At 44.4% G+C, this 27,472-nt stretch overlaps 1 protein-coding gene across 8 annotated transcripts in view; it reads right to left on the reverse strand.

Moving 5' to 3' along the window:
• Positions 1-2,747: 2,747 nt before the first annotated feature.
• The window catches only part of LOC127574818 (tyrosine-protein kinase Fyn), a 198,771-nt gene continuing 174,046 nt past the window's right edge, over positions 2,748-27,472 (reverse strand). For 6 of the 8 annotated variants that reach the window (XM_052024201.1, XM_052024202.1, XM_052024203.1 and 3 more), the window contains 6 exons: positions 23,278-23,442; positions 21,299-21,478; positions 11,092-11,168; positions 10,843-10,996; positions 5,250-5,381; positions 2,748-4,545 (listed from right to left, as the gene is read on the reverse strand). In XM_052024201.1, coding sequence (XP_051880161.1) covers positions 4,337-4,545; positions 5,250-5,381; positions 10,843-10,996; positions 11,092-11,168; positions 21,299-21,478; positions 23,278-23,442 — 917 coding nt within the window. In that variant the 3' untranslated portion in view covers positions 2,748-4,336. Of the gene's footprint in view, positions 4,546-5,249; positions 5,382-10,842; positions 10,997-11,091; positions 11,169-21,298; positions 21,479-22,705; positions 22,862-23,277; positions 23,443-27,472 lie in introns of all 8 variants that reach the window. The other 2 variants (XM_052024209.1, XM_052024208.1) reach the window with 2 other exon arrangements.

Genomic DNA, 27,472 nt, shown 5'->3' on the forward strand with positions numbered 1-27,472 from the left:
TACAGTACAGAAACAGGCCCTTTGGCCCATCACCTCTATGCTGACCATTTTACCAATCTACACTGATCCCATTTGCCCACATTAGCATTGTATCCTTCTATGTCTGTCTAAATGCCTCTCAAGCATGGAAATTGTATCTGATTTCACCACCTCCTCTGGCAGCGCATTCTAGATATCAACCACAGTGTAAACTTACTCCTCAGGTCCCCTTTAAAACTTCTATCTCTCACTTTAATCCTTTTACCTCTGGTTTTTGATACCCCTAGCTTGGGTAAAAGATTTTGACCATCTACCCTATATGCCTCTCATAATCTTACATACTTCCATCAGGTCACCCCTCAGCCTCCTTTGCTCCAGGGAAAACAAGCCCAGCCAGTCTGGTATCGAGCATGGGGAATAACGTGGTCTCCCATATGGAGCTGTCTGAAGGTAATTAGAGTCTTGGCACTTGGGATACTTATCCAGCCAGTGGATTTGGTGGAGACCGTAGGAGGGGTTGCTCCAGCACTTTGAGGTGCCTTTTGTAGTTAGTCCCTGTCTCTGAACTGTACAGGAAGGTAGGGATCATTACTGCCTGATAGACTATGAGCTTTGTGACAGGTTTGAGACAATGATCTTCAAGAACTTCCTCAAATGGACAAAGGCTCTGCTGGTGCACTGCAGGCAGTAGTGAATTTCATCAACAATATCTGTCTTCACGGAGAGGGGCACTCCAGGATCCTTTTGTAGACTTTTACTGTTGGAGGACAGTGTTGTACAAGAGGGGCAGGTTGATAGGGGCCTATGTTTATACAGTTAGTCTAAAGTCCATTCTCTCATACACTTCAACAAATGTGTCAATGGCTTTGAGAGTGACCTCCAACTATTTGCATATGCATCATCATCTCTATTTTATGTCTGCAACAGGGTGCCATGTGAGCAGTGATTCTAACTATTGGGTCCACCACACAGCTGATGCCAGTACAGACAAGGGTCAAGCAAGGCTGTGTCCTTTCCTCACTGCAATGTGTAGCTCATCTGCAACTAGCTTCCTACTGGAGCTAATCTACAGGATGAATGGGAAATTGTTCAGCTCTCCAGAACCAGGGTCACCCCAGCTTCAATTGTTGAATACAGTATGCAGACATTATTTGCCTATTGGAAGAGATGACCAGGTTATGTCAACATAGTATTCACTGAACAGAAGTAGATTGTTTAGTGCACATGATTTAAACACAACTCCCATCTTCTTTTAACTCACCTTCATAACTCAGAAATAGATGCTGGGATGGCTTCAGTTGGTGCTGGAGATTGATAGCTTGATGATTGCTGGTGGGGAACATACAAACACTGGCATTGAAAGGATGGAGTGCGGGAGGCTCATACAGGACACATGCTATTGGTCTTGAGAATAGTTTCATTCCAATGCAAAGTAATTTGGTAACATTGCAGATCTGGCGTAGAGGCTGATGGGGGCAATGTTGGCATAGAGGGTTAACAGATGTGATGTAACCACTTCTAATTGTCAAATGACAGCACAGGATATGAGATTTCTGGTTTAAAAGATTGGGGAGATGGTGGGAAAGGGCAATCCCAGCTCACTTTTACCAGAACATCCACCAATGACACAAGACACCCATATTCCCCCTGTCCACATAGAATGAAACAATTCAAAGTGCTTAGTTTTAACAATGACTCCAGAGAGCACATTGACAGAACCTACAAAGCAGGAAAACGTGCTGAGGTGCTTCACTGAGGCTATGTAGGCACCAGTGAGCCAAAGGTATAAAAGGGATTACTAATAGATTAGTGAGAGGTGGACTTTAGGAGAGGGAGGTGAAGAGGTTTTGTTTGGTATTCCTGAAGGAGGACAATGGGTGGCACCCAGTAACATACCACGCTGACGATTTGCCGCCACTGCTTCATTCAATGAGAGCCTCCAGGTGAATAGCTCCCATTATCTAAAAGGTACATGAGGCACAGACCAGGGCAATGTGCAGCGCTTGAATGATAACTGCAAGCATGGGTACAATTCCGGATAGTCACAAGAGTTGTAGAGTACAGAAACTGGCCCTTCGGCCTACCATATCCATGCCGGCACTTTTGCCCAACTACATTGTCCTAATACAGGCAAATGGGAGTAATGAAGTCCGCGGCCAACGTGTGTAATTCCGAACAGAGATTGCAGGCAACTTGTTGTGCCTGAACGATGACTGCGGCAGGTGTATGGTCTTTTGAATGGAGGCTGGAGCCACTGTGCATAGGTTTGAAAGAGCACAGCTAACAGGCGGAATTGAAAAAGAGATTGCAGTCGATCTGAACAATGACTGCAGCCGATATGCAGAGCTTCCAGTGGAGATAGCAGGCAGCATGTGGTGTTGTGAATGGAGACCACATGCACCATTCTAAATAATGAATAGAGCCATCAGTGCCAGAATACTGACTGGAGAAAACATTTCTGAATAGTGAGTGCAGGCGACTATTCTGAAAAATTATTGCAGTCACTGTCCTATATTTATTATTACAGCTGTTTCGCAACTGCACTTCACACCCTCACCCCAAATAATTGTACACCAGTTGTACGTGTAATTCACACAACAAAACGATAGCACTGCTTTTCAACTGCACTCAGTTAAAAAGATCCCATCATCATACATTAGGGATGTCACTGTATAAAGCACATTAACTTCGGCTGCAAACCAAGGCCTTGTACTTTTTATTGAACTGTTCACGTCTTGTTTTCAACACAGGATGAACGATTCCAGAGGTGGGCTGACCCGGGTAAGATCTTTATTACATGGGTTTGAAAATGACAAGAATTGGATTAGGAAAATTGAATAGCTATGTAAAATGTCAACCGGTGCAGTAACTGTAAAATGCTTACTTTAATGGCAGCTGAAACATTAGATTTGTTGTGAGTATCGGAAGGGAGAAAAAAAATATTAATACAGAGGCATCATCTGGTTAAAATGTACAAATACCAAGAATCCAATGTTTAGACCACATGGCCAATTCAAGGAATGTAGTAACATCCAAAAACACATTACTACTTTTGTGCATCTGCTATCAAAGTTATTGAGTGCATAGTAATTTTCTTAAAATAATCCTTTAGGATGTCATTTGCTGCACAGGAAGCAATCAGGAAATGCAATTGATTACTGCACATTACATGTATAAAGGCATAAAAAAATCAGCAAGACGTTAGACGTACAAGGACATTCTGGAACGGCTGAGAACTCTGTCATTTCATCCTTTAAAGCACAGGTGACCATATTCTCATTTTACTAGCGCTAGTGGAGGTCCTTTGTGTTTCCTCGGGGAAAGGATTAGACTCCCGCACTCCTGGACGTCCAGCACTACAGTGAATTGTCAAGTGTAGCAAAGCACTGCTCTCACTGGGTGCCATCTGTATGGCGGATCTCCAACCCCTGCCAGTCCTCAAGTGCTGAGCCACACATCCCCAGTGATGCTGGGAATACCATAACCTGGTGGGCTTGTCCCATGCAACATTTTGCCACGTGGACTGTGGTCTGATTTATGTTTCCCTAGAAAGTTGGCCCATTACTATTATCGGAGGGGTGTGGGGAGGGAGGGCACGTGAAAGGTACGGAAAGCTTCTTGAAATAAACTTGCTCAGGTGGCAAGATATTATATCACTGGTTTTAAAAAGGAAATCCTCAAGTGGGAATTAAAACAAATCAGCACATCAGCGAAAAGGGGAAGTAGGCAGAAACAAAAAGGCAATTGTTTTTGGCATCATTCAATGCTCCCCAAGTGGCTCATCAACATGGCAGTACGCTAATGCCGAGGGTCGCAGGGTCATGGGTGGTGAGGGAGAGCAAACACGAGTCTCAGTTTCATTACTTTGCTAGATTCTCAGCTGCAAACGGCTTCTCTTCTCCGCCGAGCTGCCGTCACATTTGAAGGTTTATGCAAGGACTCCTCAGGAAGGTAACGGTGGTGGTGGTCCTGCTGCCGATGCTCGCTCAATGCCACCAGCTCCTACAGGCAGGCAGAGGCTGCAATTCGCCCCTCGAGAGGTTTATTAACGTGGAAGAGTTCAGCTGAACCAACAGGCAGGCAGGAGGGGAGGGAAGACAATATCTGAGCGATAAGTAGCATTTTAGAGATGGTATTCCATCATTTTTAACAATGACTATCATACAATACTAACATTCGGACATATTCAAAAAATAGCCTCGATAGTCTCAAGGTGCCCATTTTGAAAAGGCCGGGGAGTTAGGACTTGACATTAGAAGATACCAGTTTCTGGAGAATGGCAGCCAAGACTGGGAACCATTCAACTGCTCAATGTCTAATGGCAAGGGAAAATAGCGAGGAACACCCAACAAGCTGGTCACAGGTTGTCTCCTGGCTGGTACTGAGGCTCAGTTGCAGTGAAGTAGTCCTCCAGGAAGGCCTGTAGATACTCAAAGGTGGGCCTCTCCTCTGGCTCTTTCTTCCAACACTGTATCATGAGCTCATGAAGGGAGCTGGGGCAATCCTGCGGAGATGCCATTCTGTATCCACGCTCCACCTGCTCCAACACCTCACGGTTATTCATACCTGATGCGGGACAGAAGTGTCGGTCAAAACAAATATCAAATAAGTGGGAAGTATGGAATGAGGTCAAATATAATAAGGCAATGATTTCCTCGATCTGGAAACTGGTAAATGTAGCACCAAAACTGACAGCAGAAATTGAACATCATTACTAATAGTTCTGATCCACTGGTTTTTGCCGCATTTGAATCCATATCCTACAGCTGAAAAGTCATTTTATAACCCACATTATCACCTGTACCAATAGCAGTTTCAGATCTGCACAAATCAATTAATTAAATTCCTGTTTTTTTGTTGCATCTGGTAAGATGGCAGTGTCAAAAAGCAGCCTGGCACCTTTAATTAAAAAAGTGTAAGAATTTTTGAATTAACATTCATATCCTAAGTCTCCCTCAAGAACTGGAAATAGCTGCTTCGTGGCTACTCACATGTATTGGGACTGATTTTTGGAAACTTACATTGAAAAGTAATGGGCTAAGTTAAACTATATGACCATCAATAAGTGGAACTTCTAATCCTTTTAAAGAATGGATTGCTTTTTGAAATAAGCTGGATTCATATTTCTTTTGTTATTGTTTCAAGGAAAAGTATGCTTCATTTGACTGTAAAATGGGCTCTTTTTTTCTTAAGTTGCTACTGGGGTTGAGTGAGGTAGTGTTGAGAGATGAACATCTTCCAGTAGACGACTCACTCTCCGTGGTTCTTACCAGGGTACGGTACTCTCCCCTTTGTCACCAGCTCCGTCAGTAGAATGCCAAAGGACCAGACGTCAGACTTGATGGTGAACCTGCCATACAAAGCAGCTTCTGGCGCAGTCCATTTGATGGGAAACTTTGCACCTGAGTGAGGAAATGAGACTCTCTTTAATTCTCTTATAAAAAATAAACAACCTTTTCACGATAAACGATTTCACAGGGTATAGTTGCTGCCTCTTTGGTGGTCATTCTCTTTTATCCCCCCTTCCATTGCACAGTAGATACAAAAGCTTGAGGACACGTACCGCCAAGCTCAAGGACGGCTTCTATCCCACTGTTATAAGGCTCTTGAATGGACCTCTTGTATGATAAAGATGAACTCTTGACCTCACAATGTACCTTGTTGTGGCCCTTGTACCTTATTGTCTACCTGCACTGCACTTTCTCTGTAGCTGTAACACTACATCCTGCATTGTTTTTGCTCTTCCCTTTATACTACCTCAATGTACTTATGTATGGAATGATCTGTCTGGATGGCACGCATACAAAGCTTTTTCATTGTATCCTGGTACATGTGACGAAACAAACCAATGTTGCAGGAAGTACAGCTGAGAAGGAGTCTAAGTTGCCTGTGTCCCCACAACTGGTCACTGGGATCAACAGGTGAGAGCACAGACTGCAACTCCTCTTCCTGGAGGCAGATACATTAGGGACATTTAAGAGACTCTTAGATGGCCACATGAATGATAGAAAAATGGAGGGCTATGTGGGAGGGAAGGGTTAGATAGATTTTAGAGCAGGATAAAATGTCGGCATAACATCGTGGGCCGAAGGGTCTGTACTGTGCTGTAATTTTCTATGTTCTCCAACCCTGTCCTACACTCAGCACGACTAACACCCTGTGATGAAGCCACAATTCAAAGCACCCAGAGCACCCTACCCTCTGTGCCGGAGTGTGAATGACCCCATGGTGCCACTGTAGAGAAAGACAGATCTCCCATAACTTTTCATCGCTAAAACAGATCATCTGCTCACAGTGTTACCATGCCATTTTTAGGAACTTGCTGAGGATAAATTGTTTAGCATGTTTCCTACATCTGGCTCAATCCATCAAGCCTCTTATCTCACTCACTCATTCATTCTATGGATATGCCATCACACTCATCCACAGCTACTAACCACCTACCCTTTATGTTGAATGGCATCAATATCAGAGTCTCCCACCCTGAGTAACCTGGGTGGGTATGGGGACAGGGAGGGTCACCAATGTCCAGAATTTGATCTGTACTTAAATACTTCCTCTAGGAGGGTAGGTCAGAGACCGTGACAAGTGACCCACCTCTGACACTCCAAACCTTCTCTACCATCTACAAGGTACAAGTGAGGAATTGAAGGAATATTCTCCACTGGTCTGGATGAGTGCAGTTCTAACAACTCGAGAATCTCAATGCCATCTAGGACAAGGCAATCCACTAGATTGGCATCTTATCCATTACCCTCAGCATTCGTCCCTTTCAACAACGTTGCACAATTGCTGCAGTGTGCACCATCTCCAACGTGCAGTGCAGTAAACTCACCCAGAGCACCTCCCAAACCTGCAAATTCTACCAAGGATCACAAAAGCAGCAGGAGCCCGAGAATGCCACCACCTGTAACCTCCCCTCCACTTGGTGCACCATCCTGACTTGGAAATACGTTGTCATTCGTTCTTGTAGCTGGGTCTAAATCCTGGAACTCCCTCCCCAATAGCACTGTGCAGTCCCTCTGGTGAAGGTACTTCCAATGGTTCAAGGTGGCTCACCACCACCTTCTCGAGGACAATTAGGGATGGGCAATAAATGCTGGCCTTGTCAGTGGCATCCAGGTCTCCAAAAGCTCAACAGATGAAAAGCGTGGGCCTCATTTATATGGCACCAGCCATCTGCTTGCCTTGGCTGCCAACAGGTGAAGCGAGACCATCTGTTGGCACTTGATGTAAAGGCTGAAGACCAGAAGGGGAATGAGGTGAATCTAGGGCAGCGAATGCTCACACTTGCTGAGTGGGGCTGCTGGAGCTAACATTTCAGGTGAACAACCTGACCAAAGTTCATCAACCTATGTAGGGTTTCGACCCGAAACGTTGACAATTCCTCTCCCCCCACAAACAGATGCTGCTCGACCTGCAGAGTTCCTCCAGCACATCGTGCGTTGCGCTGCTTCACTCTCTCTCTGCATCCTGCCGACTCTTGTGTATTTCCCGCAGTTGCTTTCAGATTTCCTACATCCACAGTGCTTTAACAATCTAATGCTGTTAACTTTTCATCCAAGTTTAAACTTACAACTAATCGCATTAATTTAGATCTCATACACTGACAGCACCAATAACTTTACAACCGGCAATAATTAATGCTGACAAATTGAGAGAGAACTGAGTTGCTATATGCAGTTATATACTTGTTGACTGATGTATCCACTAATTTTCAACATGTGCAATTAACTATGATTCCAGCACTAATAAAAAGTAGTTAGTTCGTCATTTTGCTGCCTGATAATGGCATGAGAAGGTTACATTTATTCTTCATTTGAAAAATTTGATGGTGATTTGGTAATGCAAGTGCCCCTCTGTACAGAACTAGTGATCGAGAGAATGTTTGGCCCGTCAAATTTAGGCATCATTAACAGCTCAGCATAAAAGTACAGCAAACTTCAGATGGACTCCTGATCAGGATTAAGGCTTGATTAAGGTCGCGGATTCATCCGGTCCTGTTGAATATCCTTGCAAGGGCAGCCCATGGTCATTTGCACAAGGAATATCGTTTATATTTTGTTCTTTCCTCCAAGAACCAAAATTGCTAAACATTGTGGGGGGGCGAATGTTTTATAAAAAAAGTTGACAAAAGCTTCAAATAAAAAACAAAACTTTGCATTTATAGAATATTTTGCAAGTCTCATGTCTCATCAGCATGTTGCAGAGTGCTTTACCGCCAATGGAGTAATTTTGAAATGTAATCTTTATTGTAATATAGGAAATCTGGCAGCCAGTCTTCACATAGAAAATATCCATAAACAGTAATGTGAAAACAATCTGTCTTAGTGAAAATGGTTAATGTATAACTATTCCCAGGACACCAAGGAGAGCTCCCTTGCTCTTCTTTAAGATAATGCTAAGGAACCATCAAGTTCAACTGAGAGTGTTGTCTGGACCTCTGTTTAATGCCTCATCTGAAAGATATTGCAGCATGTCCTCACCACTCTTATGGAAATCTAAACTTCACTCTGGAACTTCCTATCTGTTCACACTAGGAGACTAGCTTCACCAGGAGGACTGCAGTGGTTCAAGGAGGTCGCTGTTTAACCGTCAGTTACAATGTGAGCAGCAGTCTCATCTGCTATTCAAGCTTAATGTATCTGTTGAATCTCCCAGAGCAGAAGAGGGGCATTGTTCATTTGTCACATTTGGTCTTGCTCAGCAATTCCCTGCGCTCAGCCAAAGATGATTTATTTTGTATTTTCCAATTACATTGGCCAAAACCATGATTCAATGAAAAAACCCATAAAACTGAGGAACTAAATGCTGTGTAAGTAATTAAATACATGGTAAGGCACTCACACTTTAATCCATTAACAATGTTTAATTCCCCAATAATTCCTCAAGTACTTAATTCAATGTTATGTCCAGGGTTTTATCCTCAGATCAATATTTCTTTGGCTGATATTAATCCAAAATCAACTCACCCAAACTGCAAATGCAATAGTAGATTGAATTTGGTCCTGATTCACCCATATAATCTTGTTATTTGAGCTTTATTCATGTTTCTGTTTCCTTTTCACTGACTTAATACTATACTGCAAATTCTAGGCACCTAACTAGTTTCACTTTTTTACAGAAGATTGGTGAAGTGATCCCTGCTCAATACCACTAAACACACTAAATATCTTCAGTGCACTCTGTCTCCAAAATTCATTCCACTGGCTTCAGTGCAATGGGCATTTTGGTGTCACAAATTTAATCTGGGAGGCAGAGTGTAGGCAAGAGGCAGAGTCTGAGGGTGGGGAATGGGATTAATGTGAATGGGTGCTTGATGATCAGTATGAAGTTGGTGAGTTGAGGATCCCGTTTCTACCTTGGAGGATCCCGTTTCTACCTTGGATGATCCAATGATTCTAATGTGCGATGATAATATTAAATCCCAGGTTTAGCACTACTCACCTACCCCTATTCTGCACTAGGAGATTGAATAGATTCATTAAGCTCCAACAGCGGATGGGAATGTGCTCATTTTTTTAAAATGAAGAGAGACAGCATGGCTTTGTTAAAGAGAAAAGTCTGACTGAAGTTTTCAAAGAGGTAACAAAATGATTAGATGAGGGCAGCGCAGTTGATGTAGTCTACATGTACTTCAGTAAGGCGTCCGACAAGGTCCCATATGGGAAACCCATCCAAAAGATTAGAAACCACTATAAGTTGGCAAACTGGATCCAAAATTGGCTACATAATAGGAGGGCGATGGCAGAGGACTGTTTTTAAGACCAGCGGCGTACCACAGTGATTATTGGTGCTGGGACTCTCATTGTTATACACATTAACAATTTGGATGCAAATGTAGGAAGTATGATTGGTGAATAATATTAATTGGGATCACCTTTACCTGAAAGGCATAGACAAGGTGGAACTTTTAACGTGCATCTGGGAGAGCTTTAAGCCAGCATGTAGATTGTCCTACTGAAGAAGGAGCAGCACCGATCCTAATCTTTGGGAACGTAGCTGGACAAGTGATGGGAGTGTCCGTGGGAGAACATTTTGGAGATAATGATCATAACTCTAAATGTTATGATTATTATGGAGAAGACCAAAGAATTTAAGGTCCTGACTTGAGACGAGGCTGATTTCAACATAAAATAAGACCTGGCAGAAGTGGATTTGGAGCAGCTCCTCGCAAGGTCAGTCTACAGATGACCGGTGGGTGTCATTCAAAAATGACACAGCAAAAGTTTAGGGCCAACATACAGCTGAAAGGTGGACAAGTCTAAGGAACCCTGGACGTCAAGGGACACAGAGTTGGGTAAAGAAAAAAAGGTTGTAGCAGTATTAGAGAAATGAAAACAGTGGAGACCCTAGAAGAGTATATAAAGTGTCGGGGGGGGGGGTACTTAAAAAAGGTAACTTGGAGGGCAAAGAGGTGGCACAAATAGCACTGGTAGGCAAGATAAAGGAACATTGCAAGGAATTTTATAAATATATTAACGGGCGAGAGGGTAACCAGGGAAAGTGTAATGAGCAAAGTGCAATCTGTGTGCGGAGCCAGAAGACACAAGTGAGGTCTTAAATGAGTACTTCTCATCTGTATTCACTATGGAGAAGGACAGTGTCATTGAGGAATTCAGGGAGGGGGTGGTGGAATTCTAGAACGTGGTTACAGGGAGAACGTGCAAACTCCACAGAGACTGCAGCTGAGGTCCAGGTTGAACCGGGCTCCCTGGAGCTGTGAGGTAGCAGCACCAAGTGCTGAACCATCATGTCAGCCACTCAGTTGTAGAAAAAGTATTGCTTTAAGTTTGTAGTCATAAATGTGCTGTGAAGAATGTTTTTCCCAATATAAAGAAATCTTATGCACAAACTTCCCACCTTGACGAGCTGTGTACTCATTATCCTCAATCAACCTCGCTAATCCAAAATCAGCAATCTTGCACACTAGATTGTCTCCGACCAGAATGTTGGCTGATCGCAGGTCCCTGTGGATGTAGTTCATCCTCTCGATGTAGGCCATGCCAGCGGCAACCTGTTCCACATCAAAAACAGAAGTGAATTTAATTACATTGTGGAAAAAAGCCAAATAAAAAACAAACCTGCTCTAGAGCTCTATTTGCTCCTCACCTGTGCTGCCATGTCCACAAGGTTGGGCAACTTTAAAACTCTTCCTTCCCCATCTTTTAGGAAATCTAACAGGCTTCCTGAAATGAGGAAGAAAGTGAAGGCTTTCAGTTGGTCTTTTCTCTTTGCAAGTTAATTACATTATTTCACAGATATTTTTACATACAACTCCTGAAACAAGTAAGGTTTTATATTTTTACTATCAATGCATTCCTAGCGGTACAATTTAAAGAAAAAAAATCATATCTTTATCAGTCACATGCACATTGAAACACACAGTGAAATGCATCATTTGTGTAGAGTGTTCTGGGGGCAGCCCGCAAGTGTCGCCACGCTTCTGGCGCCAACATAGCATGCCCACAACTTCCTAACCCGTACGCCTTCGGAATGTGGGAGGAAACCGGAGCACCCGGAGGAAACCCATGTAGACACAGGGAGAACATACAAACTCCTTACAGACAGCGGCTGGAATTGAACCCGGATCGCTGGCACTGTAATAGCGTTACACTAACCACTACACTACCGTGCCTGCCTCACATGGGCTATCCTTTAATATACTGTGTGCAAAGGTGCTGGTATTACACAGTAATCTCCTCCAAAGATGCTTTATGTTGTGTCCTACGGTACATATTCATGGCCCTTGGAATATGTTAGTTGGCAACAGAGCAGTGTTGAGTCATATAGAAGCTTTAGTTAGTAACATAGAATTAGTTTGGATTGAATTCATGAATAACAGGATATAGATAGAGTGAATGATTGGGTTTAAACCTAGCAAATAGAACTTAATGTGGGGAAGTGCGAGGTCATGCACTTTGGTAAGAGGAATCAATAAGTGAATTATTATCTAAATGAAGAGACTGTAAATGAGAGGGATCTCGGGGTTCTGGTGCACAAATCATAAAAAAAGTTAATGAGCAGGTCCAGCAAGCAGTTAGGGCAGCAAACGGCACTTTGACCTTTATTGTGAAGGGGTTGGAGATCAGGAATAGGAAGGTTTTGTTACAGTCACACAGTGCACCGGTGAGGCTACAGTCTTGGTCCCCTCCCTTAAAAACCGATAAAGGAGCATTGGAGCAGTCTAGAGGAGATTCGCCAGGCTGACTCCTGGGAATGAGAGGGTTGGACAGTGGTGTGGACAAGCCAGAGCCCACATAAGGGTGGAGACATTCCATCCATCAAAGCCACATTGACCCATTAAGAAACTTACTTGTATTATTTTAATACCAAAATTTCAATTTGGTGAGAGGCTAGACAGTTTGGTATTGGTTTATTACTGTCACTTGTACCGAGGTACAGTGAAAAGCTTGTCTTACAAACCAATTGTACAGATCATTTCATTACACAGTGCAGTTACACTGAGTCAGTACAGAGCGCATTGATGTAGTACAGGCAAAAACAATAACAGTACAGAGTAAAGTGTCACAGCTACAGAGAAAGTGCAGTGCAATAAGGTGCGAGGTCACAACAAGGCAGATGGTGAGGTCATAGTCCACCTCATTGTATAAGGAAACTGTTCAATAGTCTTATCACAGTGGGGTAGAAGCTGTCCTTAAGCCTGGTGGTACGTGTCTTCTACCCGATGGAAGAGGAGAGAAGACAGAATGTCCTGGGTGGGTGGGGTCTTTGATTATGCTGGCTGCTTCACCAAGACAGCGAGAGGTAAAGACAAGAGTCCAAGGAGGGGAGGCTGGTGTCCGTAATGTGCTGGGCTGTGTCCACAACTCTCTGCAGTTTCTTGTGGTCCTGGGCAGAGCAGTTGCCATACCAAGCTGTGATACGTCCAGATAGGATGCTTTCTATTGTGCATCTGTAAAAGTTGGTGAGAGTCAAAGGGGACAAACCAAATTTCTTTAGCCTCCTGAGGAAGTAGAGGCACTGGTGAGCTTTCTTGGCCACGGCTTCTACGTGATTTGACCAGGACAGGCTGTTGATGTTCACTCCCAGGAACTTGAAGCTCTCAATCCTCTCGACCTCAGCACCATTGATGTAGACAGGTGCATGTGCACCGCCCCCTTTCCTGAAGTCAATGACCAGCTCTTTGGTTTTGTTGACATTGAGGGAAAGGTTGTTGTTATGACACTCCTTCCTGTACTCTGACTCATCGCTGTTTGAGATACGGCCTACAACTGTGGTATCATCTGCAAACTTGTAGATGGAGTTAGATGTAGACGGAGATATAGATGGCTCTGTATTCCTTGAAGTTTAGAAGAATAAGGGGTGACCTTATTCAAGTATGTAAGATCCTAAGGGGCTTGACTGGTTAGCTGTTTCACGAGTGGGAAAATCACGAACAGGGGGACATAGCTGCAAAATAAGGGGGCAGTCGTTTCGAACCAAGGTGCGTGGGAACTTCTTCTCTCAGAGGGTAGAGAATCTCTGGAATTCTCGGTCCTTGTGAGTGGTGGAGAACAGATCATCAGATACATTTCAAGTGACAATGGATAAATATTTGAAAGATTGAGCAATTGAGGGTTATGGGGAACTGGCGCAGAAGAGGAGTTGAGGACAGCATAGATCAGCCATGATCATATTGAATGGTGGGGCAGGCTTGAGGGGCCGAGTGGCCGACAACTCCTCCCTTTTAATTTTTGTTGTGTCATGCTGGAAGTTCAGCAGACTCCAGTAGGATCCCAGGCCCAGTTCACCCAATCAATGGTCTTATGGAGCAGCTGATGCTCGTTGCAGTATGATCCCAGGGAACAACTGGAGACTTCTGAGCTATCCAGCTGTTGGGGATGAACTGCTGAAAAACACGATGATGCTGGAGGAACTCAGCAGGCCAGGTAGCATCCGGTCAACGTTTCAGGTCAGGACCCTTCTTCAGGACTGAGGAAGGTTCCTGACCCAAAACGTTGACCGCCTGCTTTTCTCCATGGATGCTGCCTGCTGTGTTCCTCCAGCATCATCGTTTTGTTGATCTAGATTCCAGCATCTGCAGTCCTTTGTTTCTCGGGGATGAACTGTTAATCAGTCACGTCACGTAACTTCCATAATGAAGTCCCGAGTCAGTGCCTGTGCAATATGAACAATGTTAATAATTCCTAATATATCTGAAACATTGACACCCTGTGAAATTAACAGTGAGATTAGAATCCTGGAACTCATACAGAGACCAAACAATGGACTAAAATCCAGTTACCGAATTCAAGTTTTGGTATTCAGAAAACACAAGTGAATTTCTTAATGGGTCAATGTGGCTTTGTGGAAGGAATGTCTCCAACATTACGTGGGCTCTGGTTGGTTTATGTCACTGCTCTGCTAACAATGAAGGAAGGACTGTTGTAGTTTCTAGCACCCCTTGGTTCAAGAAAACACGTACCAATAAAGACACGTTTTTCTTACTGTGGGATTGTTATTGCCTTGAATTCCATGATTTTTTTTAAACATACAGTTGCATGTGTGTTTGAAGAGCTTAGGCTCATGTTGAATAATGGACTACATAGTTCAGGAAAGCAAACCAACATTACACTAATGGGCCAACTAGTGATGGACAACCAACAGCAACTTGGACAGTGTCACCCATCTCTTGAGAATGAATAAATAGTTCATGTAATCAACTGGGATGGAAGACACAGGCAGCCTCAAGGTAGGAAATTCTATGATTGATCACAAATTGTATAAAATAATTGCTGATTATCAAATTAATGTTTTATAAATTGGGAGTAAATTATCTGGATCTAAGTAGGTTAGGCAGAATGTTTTGGCAAACAGTACAGGTTGATTTCAGTGTGTTTGTGGTTAGTGCCAGTGTCTGTGCGGTTTTGGCCACAGCCTGCTTATACTTCTGAGAGACACCAGACATGCAGATGCTGAAATCTGGAGCACCAAACAATCTGCTGGAGGAACTCAGCGGAGTGAGCAGCATGTGTGGGGGCAGGAACTGTCAATGTTTCGGGTCCTGATGCAGGGTTTCGAACTGAAAAGTCAACAGTTCCTTTCCTCTCACAGATGCTGCTCGACCCGCTGAGTTCCTCCAGCAGATTGTTTGTTGCTGCTTATACCTCTAGCTGCATTCCCAGGACCTTTGCTTGTGCTGGGGTTCAGTAGATGGGTTGCAGAGACAGAAAGCTCCTCTCCCCTGCACAGTTAACCGCTGTGTTGAGGCAGGTGATGCTGGAAGGGCCAGCGAAGCTCAGATTCACTCACAGCCAATCTTGACAGAAGGGGAGTGGTGAGGAAACCACTGGGAGAGTTATAAAGCAAAGGCAGATCAAACACTCTCTGGATGGCAGACAAATGGAAAAATCTATTGAGTGCTGGTAATTTAGCAAACTCTGACAGTGCTTTTATTTGCTCATGTAGAATGGGAGGATTTTTTGGTCCTTATTTATGGAACCAAACAACCACAATTACTCCTTACATCACTGTGATGAGCTATATAAAGTATTACTCATGCACACTTTGCACAAGGTCAGTTGCTTTCTGTCTGTTTTATATATAGGTAATGAGCAATGGAGAGGGTACTGCACGAAGGCCCTTCTTATCTGCTGCAGACTTAATGACTTTTCCTTTCCGCTGCAGTCTCAGCAATCTGCTGACTCCACCGCACTGTACTTGCATTTTCCTTTGTCAGGAGGGTGGGGAGGAATATTGTTCCACTCCCTCACGTAACCGGCTTTTCCACCTTCCTTCACTGTAAGGAGATAACTTACTCCCTCTAGTGTACGCCCAGTAATTGGTTCTGTTCAATGGTGTGGCAGGGTAGTGCTGCTGCCTCACAGCTCCAGTGACTAGGGTTTGATCCTGACCTCTGCTGCTGCTTGTGTGGAGTTTACATGTTCTACCTGTGACCACGTGGGCTCCCACCCACCCCCCCAAAACACCCCCTGCTCCGGTTTCCTCCCTCATCCCAAAGACGTGCAGGTTGGTAGGTTAATTGCCCCTCATGTAGGCGAGTGGCAGGAGAGTTGGGCACAAGAGAGAGTGGGTTACAGGGAATTAAGTGGGGGAAATGGGATTGCTCCAAGAGCCAGCCATAGACAGTGTGGTAAATGGCCTCCTCCTATATCACAAGAAAATGTGAAATAATATAAAGAAGAGAAGGAATAACAATGGGGAGTAGGCTGGGTAAATTTGGATCAAGGGGCACCGGGCACAACTATAAGTGAACAATGAGAAGCCTTTAAGGTGGAGATGTTTCATCTGCAATCTAGGTTTACTCCTACGTGGGCAAATAGAGCCAGAGCTCTGTGTTTGACGTAGATAGAGTGTAAAATACAGCAGCAAAAAAGGGTGTGAGACAGATGCCCGGGTGATAACACAGGGGAGAACTGGCTGATTGCAGAAAGCCCAGAGAGGGGGTTAAAAAAAGGAAACGAGAGGCAAAGAGAGAGCACGAGGAAAGAATGGCAGCAAAGGTGAATCTGGAAATCCAGAGCGGCAGAACTCGTAGAGTTTCTACCTCACAGCTCACAGGCAGAGTAGGTGGGAGTCTTAACTGTTCCCATGGGTGGGGTGGTCAAGGATGAGGGGAGATAGAATGAAGGCGAAGGCAAAAAGAACCAAAAGTGACCTGAGGAAAGAGTTTATCTGCAGCTAGTCATCAGGGTGAGGAATGCACTGCTGGGGGCAGTGGTGGATACAGATTCAGTTGTAGCATTGAGGGGAGGAGCAGGACTGGCTGGATTATTCTTACACTGAGCCAGTACGGAGATGACAGGTCAAATGGCCTCCCTCCTCATTGTAACCATTCACTGATATGACTCCAGGAGCCAACTCCCACCATTCAATCAGATCGTGGCTGGTCTGATCTTGTCCTCAGCTTCACTTCCTTCATAACCCTTGGCTCCCTCATAGACCAGAAGTCTATCTTAGCCTGAAAAATATTCAATGACTCCACCTGCTCTGCTCTCTGGAGCAGGAAGTTCCAGGATTTAGCTCCAGCGATGATGTACGACCAGTGATACATTTCTAGATCAGGGTGACGTGTCACTTGCAGGGAAACCTGCAGGCGCTGGTGTACCAGCTGCCCTTCTTCTTGGTGGTAGAAGTGCTGCTGGAGCAGCCTGGGCAAGTAACTGCACTTCATTTTGTAGATGGTACACTCTGCTGCCACTGTGCCCTGACGGGAGAGGGGGATGAACATTTAGGACAGTGGACGGGCTACCAATCTGTCTGTTGGGTCCCAGATGATGCCATCCTTCTTAAGAGTTGTTGCTCTTTCAGAAGGATGATGTGGAGGGTGTTCCTGACTTGTGCTTTGCAGATGGAGGAAAGGCTCTGGACTATCAGGAGTGAAGAGGGCAGAGGAGGAGCTGATAAAAGTATGCAATACTATGAGGGACATAGATAGGAAGTAAAGTTTCCACATAGAAGAGGCGTCTAAAACTAAAGGGCATAGGTTTAGGGTAAGGGGCAGGTGGTTTAGAGAGGATCTGGAAGAAGAATTTTTTTTTCAACCAAAGGGTGGTTGAAATCTGGAATGCACTGCTCAATTGGGTGGTAGAGGCAGAGAGTCTCGTGTTATTTAAGAAGTATCTAGATGAGCACTTGAATTGTCAGGGCAGAGTAGGCAATGGACCAAGTGCTGGTAAATGGGATAACTATAGATGGGTGCTTGATGTGGGCTGAAGGGCCTGTTTCGGAGCTTGGATGACTCTCTGAGATGAGTCACTTGCTGCAGGGTACCCAGTCTCTGACCTGCTCTTGTAGCCAAGGTACTTATGTGGCCGAAGACACGAGAGGCTGCAGATGCTGGAATCTGGAGCAAAAACCAAACTGCTGGAAGAACTCAGCTGGTCGAGCAGCATCTGCAGGGGGAAATGGACAGTTGATGTTTTGGGCCGAGACCCTTCATCTGGACTGAAGGGAGGCAGCCAGTATAACAAGGTGGGGGGAAGGGGTGGAGCAAGAGCTGGCAGGTGATAGGTGGATCCAGGTGAGGAGGGGTGATAGGTGAATGGAGGAGGGAAGAGTAGAAATAGAGACAGAGGCTGGGAGGTGGTACGTGGAGGCAACAAAGGGCTGCCGATGATGGAATCTGATAGGAGAGGAAGGTGGAGCAAGGTACCAAATAACGGAGGTGGGGAGGGCAGATGGGAACATTAGAAGGAAGGGGAACCAGTGATGGGCAGACAGAGTGGGTGGAGGAGGGGAAAGAAACGAGTGATGGGGGCTGGGGATGTTGGGTGGGTTTAGAAGGAACTGGGTAGATCAGGTGGAGAGAGAAAAGGGATGGGACGCGGGGTTATGTGGCTGGTCCAGTTGAATTAAAGGTCAATGGTGACCGTGAAAGGAAAAGCCAGAGGGACCTCGTGCAGAAACACAGAAAGCCCAACAGCGAAAGAAAAAGAATTGCAGGATTCCATTTCACCAATCATCAAAGGCAAGCAAAACTAATCGTTGAGCAGCTTGATTTGACAGCTTTCCAAGATTTGCCACTGACCTGATAAAATTGCTTATGGCAGCATTGTGTCTGATATCCACCTTAAGTGCTTAAGTAGAGCCATTTGAAACTGGTGAAATGGATTATTTAATGTGCAGGGAAGCTCTGTGCTATTTGCTTATAGCTGTTTGGTTTAACCCTTGGGAAGTATTTCTTCACAATGTGTTCCGGCTTTCCAGCCATGTGCTTTTCCTTTCATCTTGCACAGGAATGAGGGAGTGGGCAATGATCCATGGCCCTACCTTATCTTCTGAAGCCACCGAGTGGCCTCTTGTTAGATTCAGAAAATTTTTTGTAGTGATGCTCCGGCGATGGGGTACATTTTCTGCCCATTATGTGGTGGGAAGGCACAGAGATTTGGTTCCTATTTGGTTCTACAACTTTTAACAATAACCCAATTTTGTGTGAATGACACGATTCACTCAGCACATCCTCATACAACTGATTGTATTAACTCAATCTGAGGCATTGGATTAAATTGGTAAATTCGCTAATTATTGTCACATGTACTGAGATACAGTGAAGAAATTTGCTTTGTATGCCATTCATCTAGATTTTTGAGAGACAGAATATTTCTTTGCTCCACTATGGATAGCGATTCTACTGATGGCCATAGAAAAGATCACAGAGAACTCAAACAAACTCCAAGTACTCAAACTCCTTTTCCCTGTTGTAAGGGTATCAAAAACAAGAGGGCTTAAGTTTAAGGTGAGAGGTAGGAATTTTAAAAGGGATCTGTGGGGCAGGTTTTGTTTTGCACAGAGAGTGTTTGATATCTGCAAGGAGGTGGTGGTGGAATCAGATACAATTACTATATTTAAAAGGCATTTAGACTGACATTTAAATAGGCAAGGCATAGAAGGATATGGTCCTGATGCGGGCAAATTGGATTAGTGTAGCTGGGCAAAAAGGTCAGCATGGACATGGTGGGCCGAAGGGCCCATTTCTATGCTGTACATCTACGTAAAGACTCCATGTGCCTAGAATAAAGAGCAGGGAGCCAATCTGTCCCGCCCAAAGGCTCAATCATATACTCTACACCCCAAGTTTTGTTCATCTAGTAAAAGAACATACAACTTCCTTTTATTAATTTATTCATCGATGGGGTGTGGTTGTCACTGGCAATAATGGTATTCATTGTCCATCTCTAATTGGCCTTTGCCAGCTGTCAAACCTTTTGAAGGCTTTTGAGTGTCGGATGTTCGGAAACATTTAAAATGACTCAAAGACAATTACAAGGCACATAATTAAAGCATTTCTGAAATGTTTAAAAAAGAAACTAAAATTCTTAAAATATTTTAGACCAACAATTAAAAACAGTTAAATAACTCCTGCAAAGAAAATGAAATACTTTGTCTCTCATAGCTGTTCATAGAATCATAGAACAGCACAGCACAATGCAGGCCCTTCGGCCCACAATGTTGTGCCGACCTTTAAACCTCGCCTAAAACTATCTAACCTCTACCTCTTCCATATCCCTCTATTTTAAGTTGCCCCATATGCTTATTTAGCAATCTCTTGAATTTGACCAACGTACCTGCTTCCACCACCACCCTATTCAAATGATTGGGTTAGCTTTCCCTGTACATGACCTAACTTGAGGCTGGTTCAGTGGACAGATTCCCCAGAAGTGCAGGAAAATTGGGTTAAAAAGCCTGCCTAAATCAGATGCATAATACCAACCAACCCGCAAACGCCTTTGAAATACATCGCCCTTTGTTAATGCGCGTTGCAATTTTTCAAGTCATTTTTATAAAAAGCACATTTAATTTGCTTTGCTTGGGAGGTGCCTCATACTAGAACAATGATCTGCCCTGTTGAGTAGCATTGCTCCTCATCTACAGAATGATATACAGTTCCATTCCAATAAACACAGCTCACTTCCTTCAAGGAGATGAGCAACCAGTACACCACCCAATTGGACTGTGAAATATTTGTGCTAAGATATCCTTTCTCAGTATTTTGCGCAAATTCAAAATGAATGTGTGTTATTGCAGGACCATTTGTGCCAGTTAATGTGTATCGCATACTTTGAAAACTTATCAAATTACTTCAGCACATTTTTGTTTACAATCTGGCCTTGCTGCAAAGCACAGGCGGCTCTCGCTGGGAGTGTCAGATGTCAGATATGGACGTCCAGGTAATTCCTTGATTTATAAAATTCACTGTAATACCATTTACTCTTTAGGTATGTATCTTCAACTTACAAAGCTGTTTTCCGTTACAACGAATAGCTATCCACTCTCTGCCCATAGGAATACACTGCAGCCAGAATACTTAGAGTGCATTTCACCCAGCCTTTTCGATTTACAAAATTTCATTTAAGGCATTTTTGTAAATCAAAGAATGGCTGTAATTTGTTACACAGTAATGCTGCTGGAAGTCTGGAAGGAATTTGAGATCCTACAAACCAATGATATTTGGAGAGACTGCAGGGAACAGGTGTGGGAAACGATTGGACTCTCCACCACCTCTCTCCACTCAAGGAATGCACCACAGATTACAGCAATAAACACTATTTCATAACAGCGTTACTGCTCCCATCTAATTTATTGTATCAGCCATTTCAAAATGCAAGCAATGAATTCAACACATCAGTTCTATGGTCATATCTTTGCTATAAGTTTGGATTGCAAGTATACAAAACACAAGCTTCAAGTCTCAAAGTCTACATCCTCGACCATTGTTTACAATTAAATAGATGTATCCAGGATGTAAAAGTGTATAAACTCAATGGGGAACCTATCCTGGAAGAATACAGGAAGCAGGAGAACTCATGAAGAATAGAAATAAAATGACTGGTTAAATATATTATGGCAACATTACCTTTGCTCATGTATTCAGTGACAATGTAGATGGGCTCCTCAGAGACGACGGCATAAAGCTGAACTAACTTATCGTGCCGTAATTTCTTCATGATCTGAGCTTCCTCAAGGAATGACTCGGGAGACATGGTCCCTGGTTTCAGTGTCTTCACTGCAACTTTTGTGGTTCCGTTCCATGTACCTTTTCCAAACCACACACAAGAGAAGCATTCACTTACAGAAAGTTAAAATAATTCGTAATAAAAATGGAACTGATGAATTTACAATGGTCTTTTTTAATGGTTAGCTTTAAGATCAGGATGGGAGAGGAATAACCACTTATTCTGCATGCACGTGGGATTTTTAAAGGGTATTTCAGCCATACTTTACACACACTAACTAATAGCAATGTACATGCATCACCTGAGTCAGATGTACAGCCACTTGGGTTAATTATCCATTTTAGTTTTGGGGATGAAGCCAAAAATGGTTTGTCATTAAGCCAATGTTACATGCTATTAAAGCACCGTATGTGGAACCGATCACATGAAACAACCTTAATGACGTCAGTCCATTGGCGAGCCTCTCCGAAAACGGTGGCTTCAGCGTGAGAGTCCAACTGGGCTTCAAAGCACTTCAGCTGAGGTGCAGAGTTTAGAGTCTGTTTTACATCGAGTGAGGGGGAGAGTGAAGTGTTAACCTACCACGTACAGAAGCAAAACTGCTGAAGTTTGAAACAATTGAGTTGGATCTCGGAGGCTGCGGATGGTCAGGGATGTTGTATGGTTCGCCATCAAACTAAAGCGGGTGTGTACCTGTATCAGAGGCAGGGTTGGGGGTGGGGGGGCGGGGGGAGGTGGTGGGAACAGAACCAGCCACTGAGCACAGTCTGCAAATCCCACCACCAGTCTGGTGACTGTCACAGGGAACCTGATCTCGTGTGCATTGTTACCAGGTCAAAGGAACAGGAGGAGGCCATTCAGCCCCTCTGTTCTATTCTGCCATTTCACGCAAGCCAATCTGCATCTCATCTCCCTTGGTAGTTGTGTCACATCTAGCAACATTCATTAATCCCAGTCGTGAACTTTTCATTCTACAGCTCTTTGAGGGAGGCTGTTCCTGTTATCACCTTTAATAGCCTAGCTCTGTTTATGCTTCCTTGCTCCAGACTCCCACTAAAGGGCAGCTACTTGTGGGTGGGTTAGGTTGAAATGGAAGAGTGTTCCTAATAACCACTGCTCTCTGACATATGCTGTACGGTGTGTTCCACATTAAAGATCAATTAAGTAATAAAATGCTGCAGACAACTTGCTACCCGAGACCGACCAGGACCCTGGGCATCCCTTGCTTAAGAGGGCCACTCTTCGTGCTCGAATGAACCTTTACAAAGATCTGAAGATTACAGGAGAAAGCTTCTTGTCCACCTTACCATACCACACGTCGGCGAAACATCCCTGACCAAGCTTTTTCTCCAAGTTTAGGGACTCGCGTAAAATTTCCCAAGAGTCTTTGGCTAATCCAACAGTTTGCGGAGTTGAGTTAGTGCAAACAGTTGTTAAGTTATAGCACAGGCCGTCAGCTGACTCTGAGGAGAATAGATGCAAGGGAAGAGGTTTTAAAATCCAATGAAGCTCATGCATTCAGGAGGATGGAAGCTGAAGTGGTCGAGTGAAGCTCAAGGGAAATTAAAGGTCGCAGGATTTCCCAAGGCACTGTCTTACTGCCTTATTTTTTTCAAGGAAGTGACCAATCAAACCTTTTCTCTGCCATAGAGCCATTTTCAATGAGAATATTTCTCTTGGAAGCGGCAGAATTGGTAGCAATAGCACCCATGGGACCATCATGATTCTGTGCAGATTCTTTATCCGCACAGCTGACTGTGCGCACTTGGATTGACTTCACTGACCCCGTTCTGCCTTCCATCGCTCCTTGTGTTCAGCGTCTCCCCTGTCCCCACCCCAGGTATCTGGGGACAGGTACAGACTCGTTCCAGTTTCATACCCATCCAGACTTCCCCAAATTGCCCATTTCCAAGCCTCTTGATGAGCTGCAGAGATTCCCGGGAGATTTCCCACACGTCTTTGGTTTTCACAGATAGGTCAGCAAGCCTCGGCATGCCCTTATGGCAAGGAACGACCAAGCGACAACAGAGACCAGCGGCGCGCTCTGCAGGGGGTGAGGATAGGGTGCGGGAAGGGTGGGGCGGGGGGGGGGGGGGGGGGGAAGGATTGGGGCAGAGTCATTGGTACAACAAAAAAATGCACACAGCCACAGGTGAGAGACGAGAGAGAGAGACGAGAGAGAGAGAGACGAGAGAGAGAGAGACGAGAGAGAGAGAGACGAGAGAGAGAGAGACGAGAGAGAGAGAGACGAGAGAGAGAGAGACGAGAGAGAGAGAGACGAGAGAGAGAGAGACGAGAGAGAGAGAGACGAGAGAGAGAGAGACGAGAGAGAGAGAGACGAGAGAGAGAGAGACGAGAGAGAGAGACGAGAGAGAGAGACGAGAGAGAGAGACGAGAGAGAGAGACGAGAGAGAGAGACGAGAGAGAGAGAGAGAGAGAGAGACGAGAGAGAGAGAGAGAGAGAGAGAGAGGGGGGGAGAGAGAGAAGCAAATAAATTGTCCAGGCTCTGTGACATCAGCAAGAGCAAAATGCATCGAGATAGATCACCTGTCACACTGTTTATATGGTTAATTAGTAGGTCAGTGGGGTTTGATTCACAAAGGCTAACTGGCTATTTAATGAACAAAAATTATTTGCTGGCTGGTGAGCCATATAAAAAAAGCAAATCTGATGTGTCCTGAATATATTTAACTGAACAGCAACTCTTTGGGAGCCTGCATTAGACCAGGGTAACAGGCACTCTCCCAGGAGCTATGTAGGCCATCTGGTAACCAATTAGAATTTTAAATGTGTTAGGCCATAGAGTACACACAAGACCTGCAGCTGTCAATAGACCAGCTTATAGAGAAAAGGGGGAGGCATGTCACACATCTCCGAGGCCAGCAGGTTGTGGTTCCAAGACCCGCTCCAGAGACTAAGGCACAGAGCACCAGCTGACACTTCAGTGTGGTTCTTAGATGTACAGAGGGATCTTGGGGTCCAAGTCCATAGCTCCCTGAAGGTAGCTGCATAAGGTGGTGAAGAAGGCGCATGACATGCTTGTCTTTATTAGTGGAGGCATTGAGTTCAAGAATCAGCAAGTTATATTGTAGCTTTATAAAACTGGTTAGGCTGCATTTGGAGTATTGCATTCAATTCTGGTCACCCCATTACACGAAGGATGTGGAGGCTTTGGAGGGGGTGCAGAAGAGGTTTACCAGGATGCTGCCTGCATTAGAGGGCATGTGATACAAGGAGAAGTTGGACAAACCTGGGTTGTTTTCGCTGGAGTGGTGGAGGCTGGGGGGAGACCCAGTAGAAGTTTGTAAAGTTAAGAGAGGCATAGATAGGGTAGGTGTCTGGTACTTTTTCCCCCCAGGGTTGAAATGTCTGATACTGGAGAGCATACACTTAAGGCAAGAGGGGGTAAGTGCAAAGGAGATGTGTGGGGCAAGTTTTTTTTACACACAGAGTGGTGGGTGCCTGGGATGTGCTGCTAGGGATGGTAGTGGAGGCACATACGAGGTGTTTAAGAGGTTCTTTTAATAGGCACATGAATGTGCAGAGAATGGAAGGATATGGACCATGTGCAGGCAGAGGGATTAGGTGTCATTAGCTTAATTAGTTCAGCACAACATTGTGGGCTGAAGGGCCTGTCCCTGTGCTGTACTGTTCTATGTTCTATCTCCTGTGGTGAGAGAGGTGCAGTTCCCTAGGCCTGGTCTATTGTTTCCAATGGATGCAAAAGATTGCAGGGCACTAAATGAAAAACGAGCAGATGCTGTAAGTCCAAAATAACAACTGAAAATGCTGGAAATACTCAGCAGGTCAGGCAGCATGTGTGGCAAAAGAAGCAGAGTTAGTGTTTCAGGCCGAAGGGTCTTTGAAAGGTTAACTCTGCTCATCACTTGCAGACGCTGCCTGACCTGCTGAGTGTTTCCACATTTTCATGGCACCTCGTCAGGGACCATCGGGGGTCATTGGATCAGCATCCTGACCAATGTTTATCCCTCAGTTTGTATTGTATGATCTAGTCATTTTCACGTTGCTGCTTGTGGGATCTTGGCATGTACTCCCTGACTAGCTCATCACAAAACGGGCCAAAAAAAAATTGCTGTAAAATGCCATGGAAAAGTACAATATGAAGTCTTCCAAAATCTACCGACACTGAAACTATTTAAACAGCAAACATTTAGTCTTTTCCTACAAATGAAAAAGCAGCTCTGGAAAAGGTGCTCCATGGCTAATCTTACATTTTCCCATAAAATGTGCAACTTCTTTTTCTGAATTGCACCATTAATCAAGAAAAAAAAAGTAGCTTGTGTGATTTATCACAATGCCACCCTTATTCCCCCCACACATCTATTCCATGTACTTCCTTGCCAAATGGAAGGCATTTGCAACAACACAATCAAAATGAGCAGCACTACAGCAGGTGTAAACAGATCAATACACATTGAACTGAGAGTAACAAGATCACATTTGGAATGCCAGCCTTACAGTAATATTATGTAATTGATATACAGCACAGCTTAAATAAAAACATCAACAGTACTGAACATTGTTATTTTTCTATGGACTGAGACTGGATTCCCAGTGCTGAGGGTGGTGGTTTGGATTCCAGAGTGCAAACCATTTAAACTGTCCACTTGGCCCCATGGATGGAGCAGGGAAGAGGGATGGATGGCTCATTCCAGGGCTGAGATACAAACGGGGGTGGGAGGTCTAGGGGAGCAGCCTACTGCTCACAGGTACAGGTCTCCTGTTGGGGATCGGTGGAGGTGCATCGAGTAAGGGGCAAAAGCTAATTGAGCAGAACATCAAAAAAAACTCATTTTAATTAATAGAGTGATTTTGTTATTTCATTCACTCATTTAAAGTGTGCATCATTGGCAAGGCTTACATTTATTGCTCATGAATTGAGTGGCTTGCTGGGCCATTTTGGAAGGTTGTTACGATTAGCCACAATGGTGGGTTGAATCCCATATAGGACAAGTGGGCAAGGATGCCATGTCTGAAGGACATTTATAAACCAGATGGGATTATGTGGCATGCTGTAATTTCAATGCTGTAGCTTCTGATTCCAGACTTATTTAATAGCTCATTTTGAGTTCCCCAGCTGCCCTTGGTGGGATTTGAACTTTGTCTCTGGGGCTATCAACCACTAGTCTGGCAACGTTGCACTAGCTTAGCCGTCTGTAATGGGGTGTGGCATGCCAGAACTTCTAGCAGGGAAGGGTATAAAAAAATCAAAATGTTCTACTGAAGGTGCTGGAGTTTGCCTCCAGGGGTGCCCATGAAAGCTTCATCCTAGGGACTCCTCTTGCTGTTTGAATCTAGTTCATGAGAGGGTTAAGAGCCAAAGCCTGATACAGGCTTCATTCAGAGCTCTCTCCAGAACAGTACTGTAGGAGAAACTCCATCAGGTGGACGGATGAGGTCTGAACCACGTGCTCAGGCAACTGAGGCCATCCTTATCAGCAACACGCACATCCAAGAACTAATTTATGAAAGGAACATCCAGCAAGCCCTCCCATAGGAGTCCTTGGACAGCAGCAAGGAGTGGGAAGCCAAGTTAACTACCTCAGTACAGGAGTTGGAGCAACAGGTTACAACTGTACAAGACACTGGTAAGACCACATTTGGAAAACTGCGTATAGTTCTGGTCGCCATGCCAAAGGAAGGATGTCATTAAACTGGAAAGGGTACAAAAAAGATGCACAATGATGTTACTGGGACTGGAGGGTTTGAGTTATAAGGAGAGGATGAATATGCTAGGGTTTTATCCCCCTGGAGCATAGAAGGCTGAAAGGTGATCTTATAGAGGTTTATAAAATCACAAGGGGCATAGATTTGAATAGCCACAGTCTTTTCCCCAGGGTAGGGAAGTCCGAAACTAGAGGGGATGGGTTTAAAGTGAGAGGATAAAGATTTAAAAGGGACCTGAGGGGCAATTGTTTCACATAGACGGTGATACATATATGGAATGAGCTGCCAGAGGAAGTGGGAAAGAATTAAAATTAGGTTTATTATCACTGACTTATATGATGTGAAATATCTTGTTTTGCAGTAGCAGTACAGTGCAAAGACATTA

This window comes from Pristis pectinata, chromosome 10, assembly GCF_009764475.1.
Source record: "Pristis pectinata isolate sPriPec2 chromosome 10, sPriPec2.1.pri, whole genome shotgun sequence".
Classification (NCBI taxonomy): Eukaryota; Metazoa; Chordata; class Chondrichthyes; order Rhinopristiformes; family Pristidae; genus Pristis; species Pristis pectinata.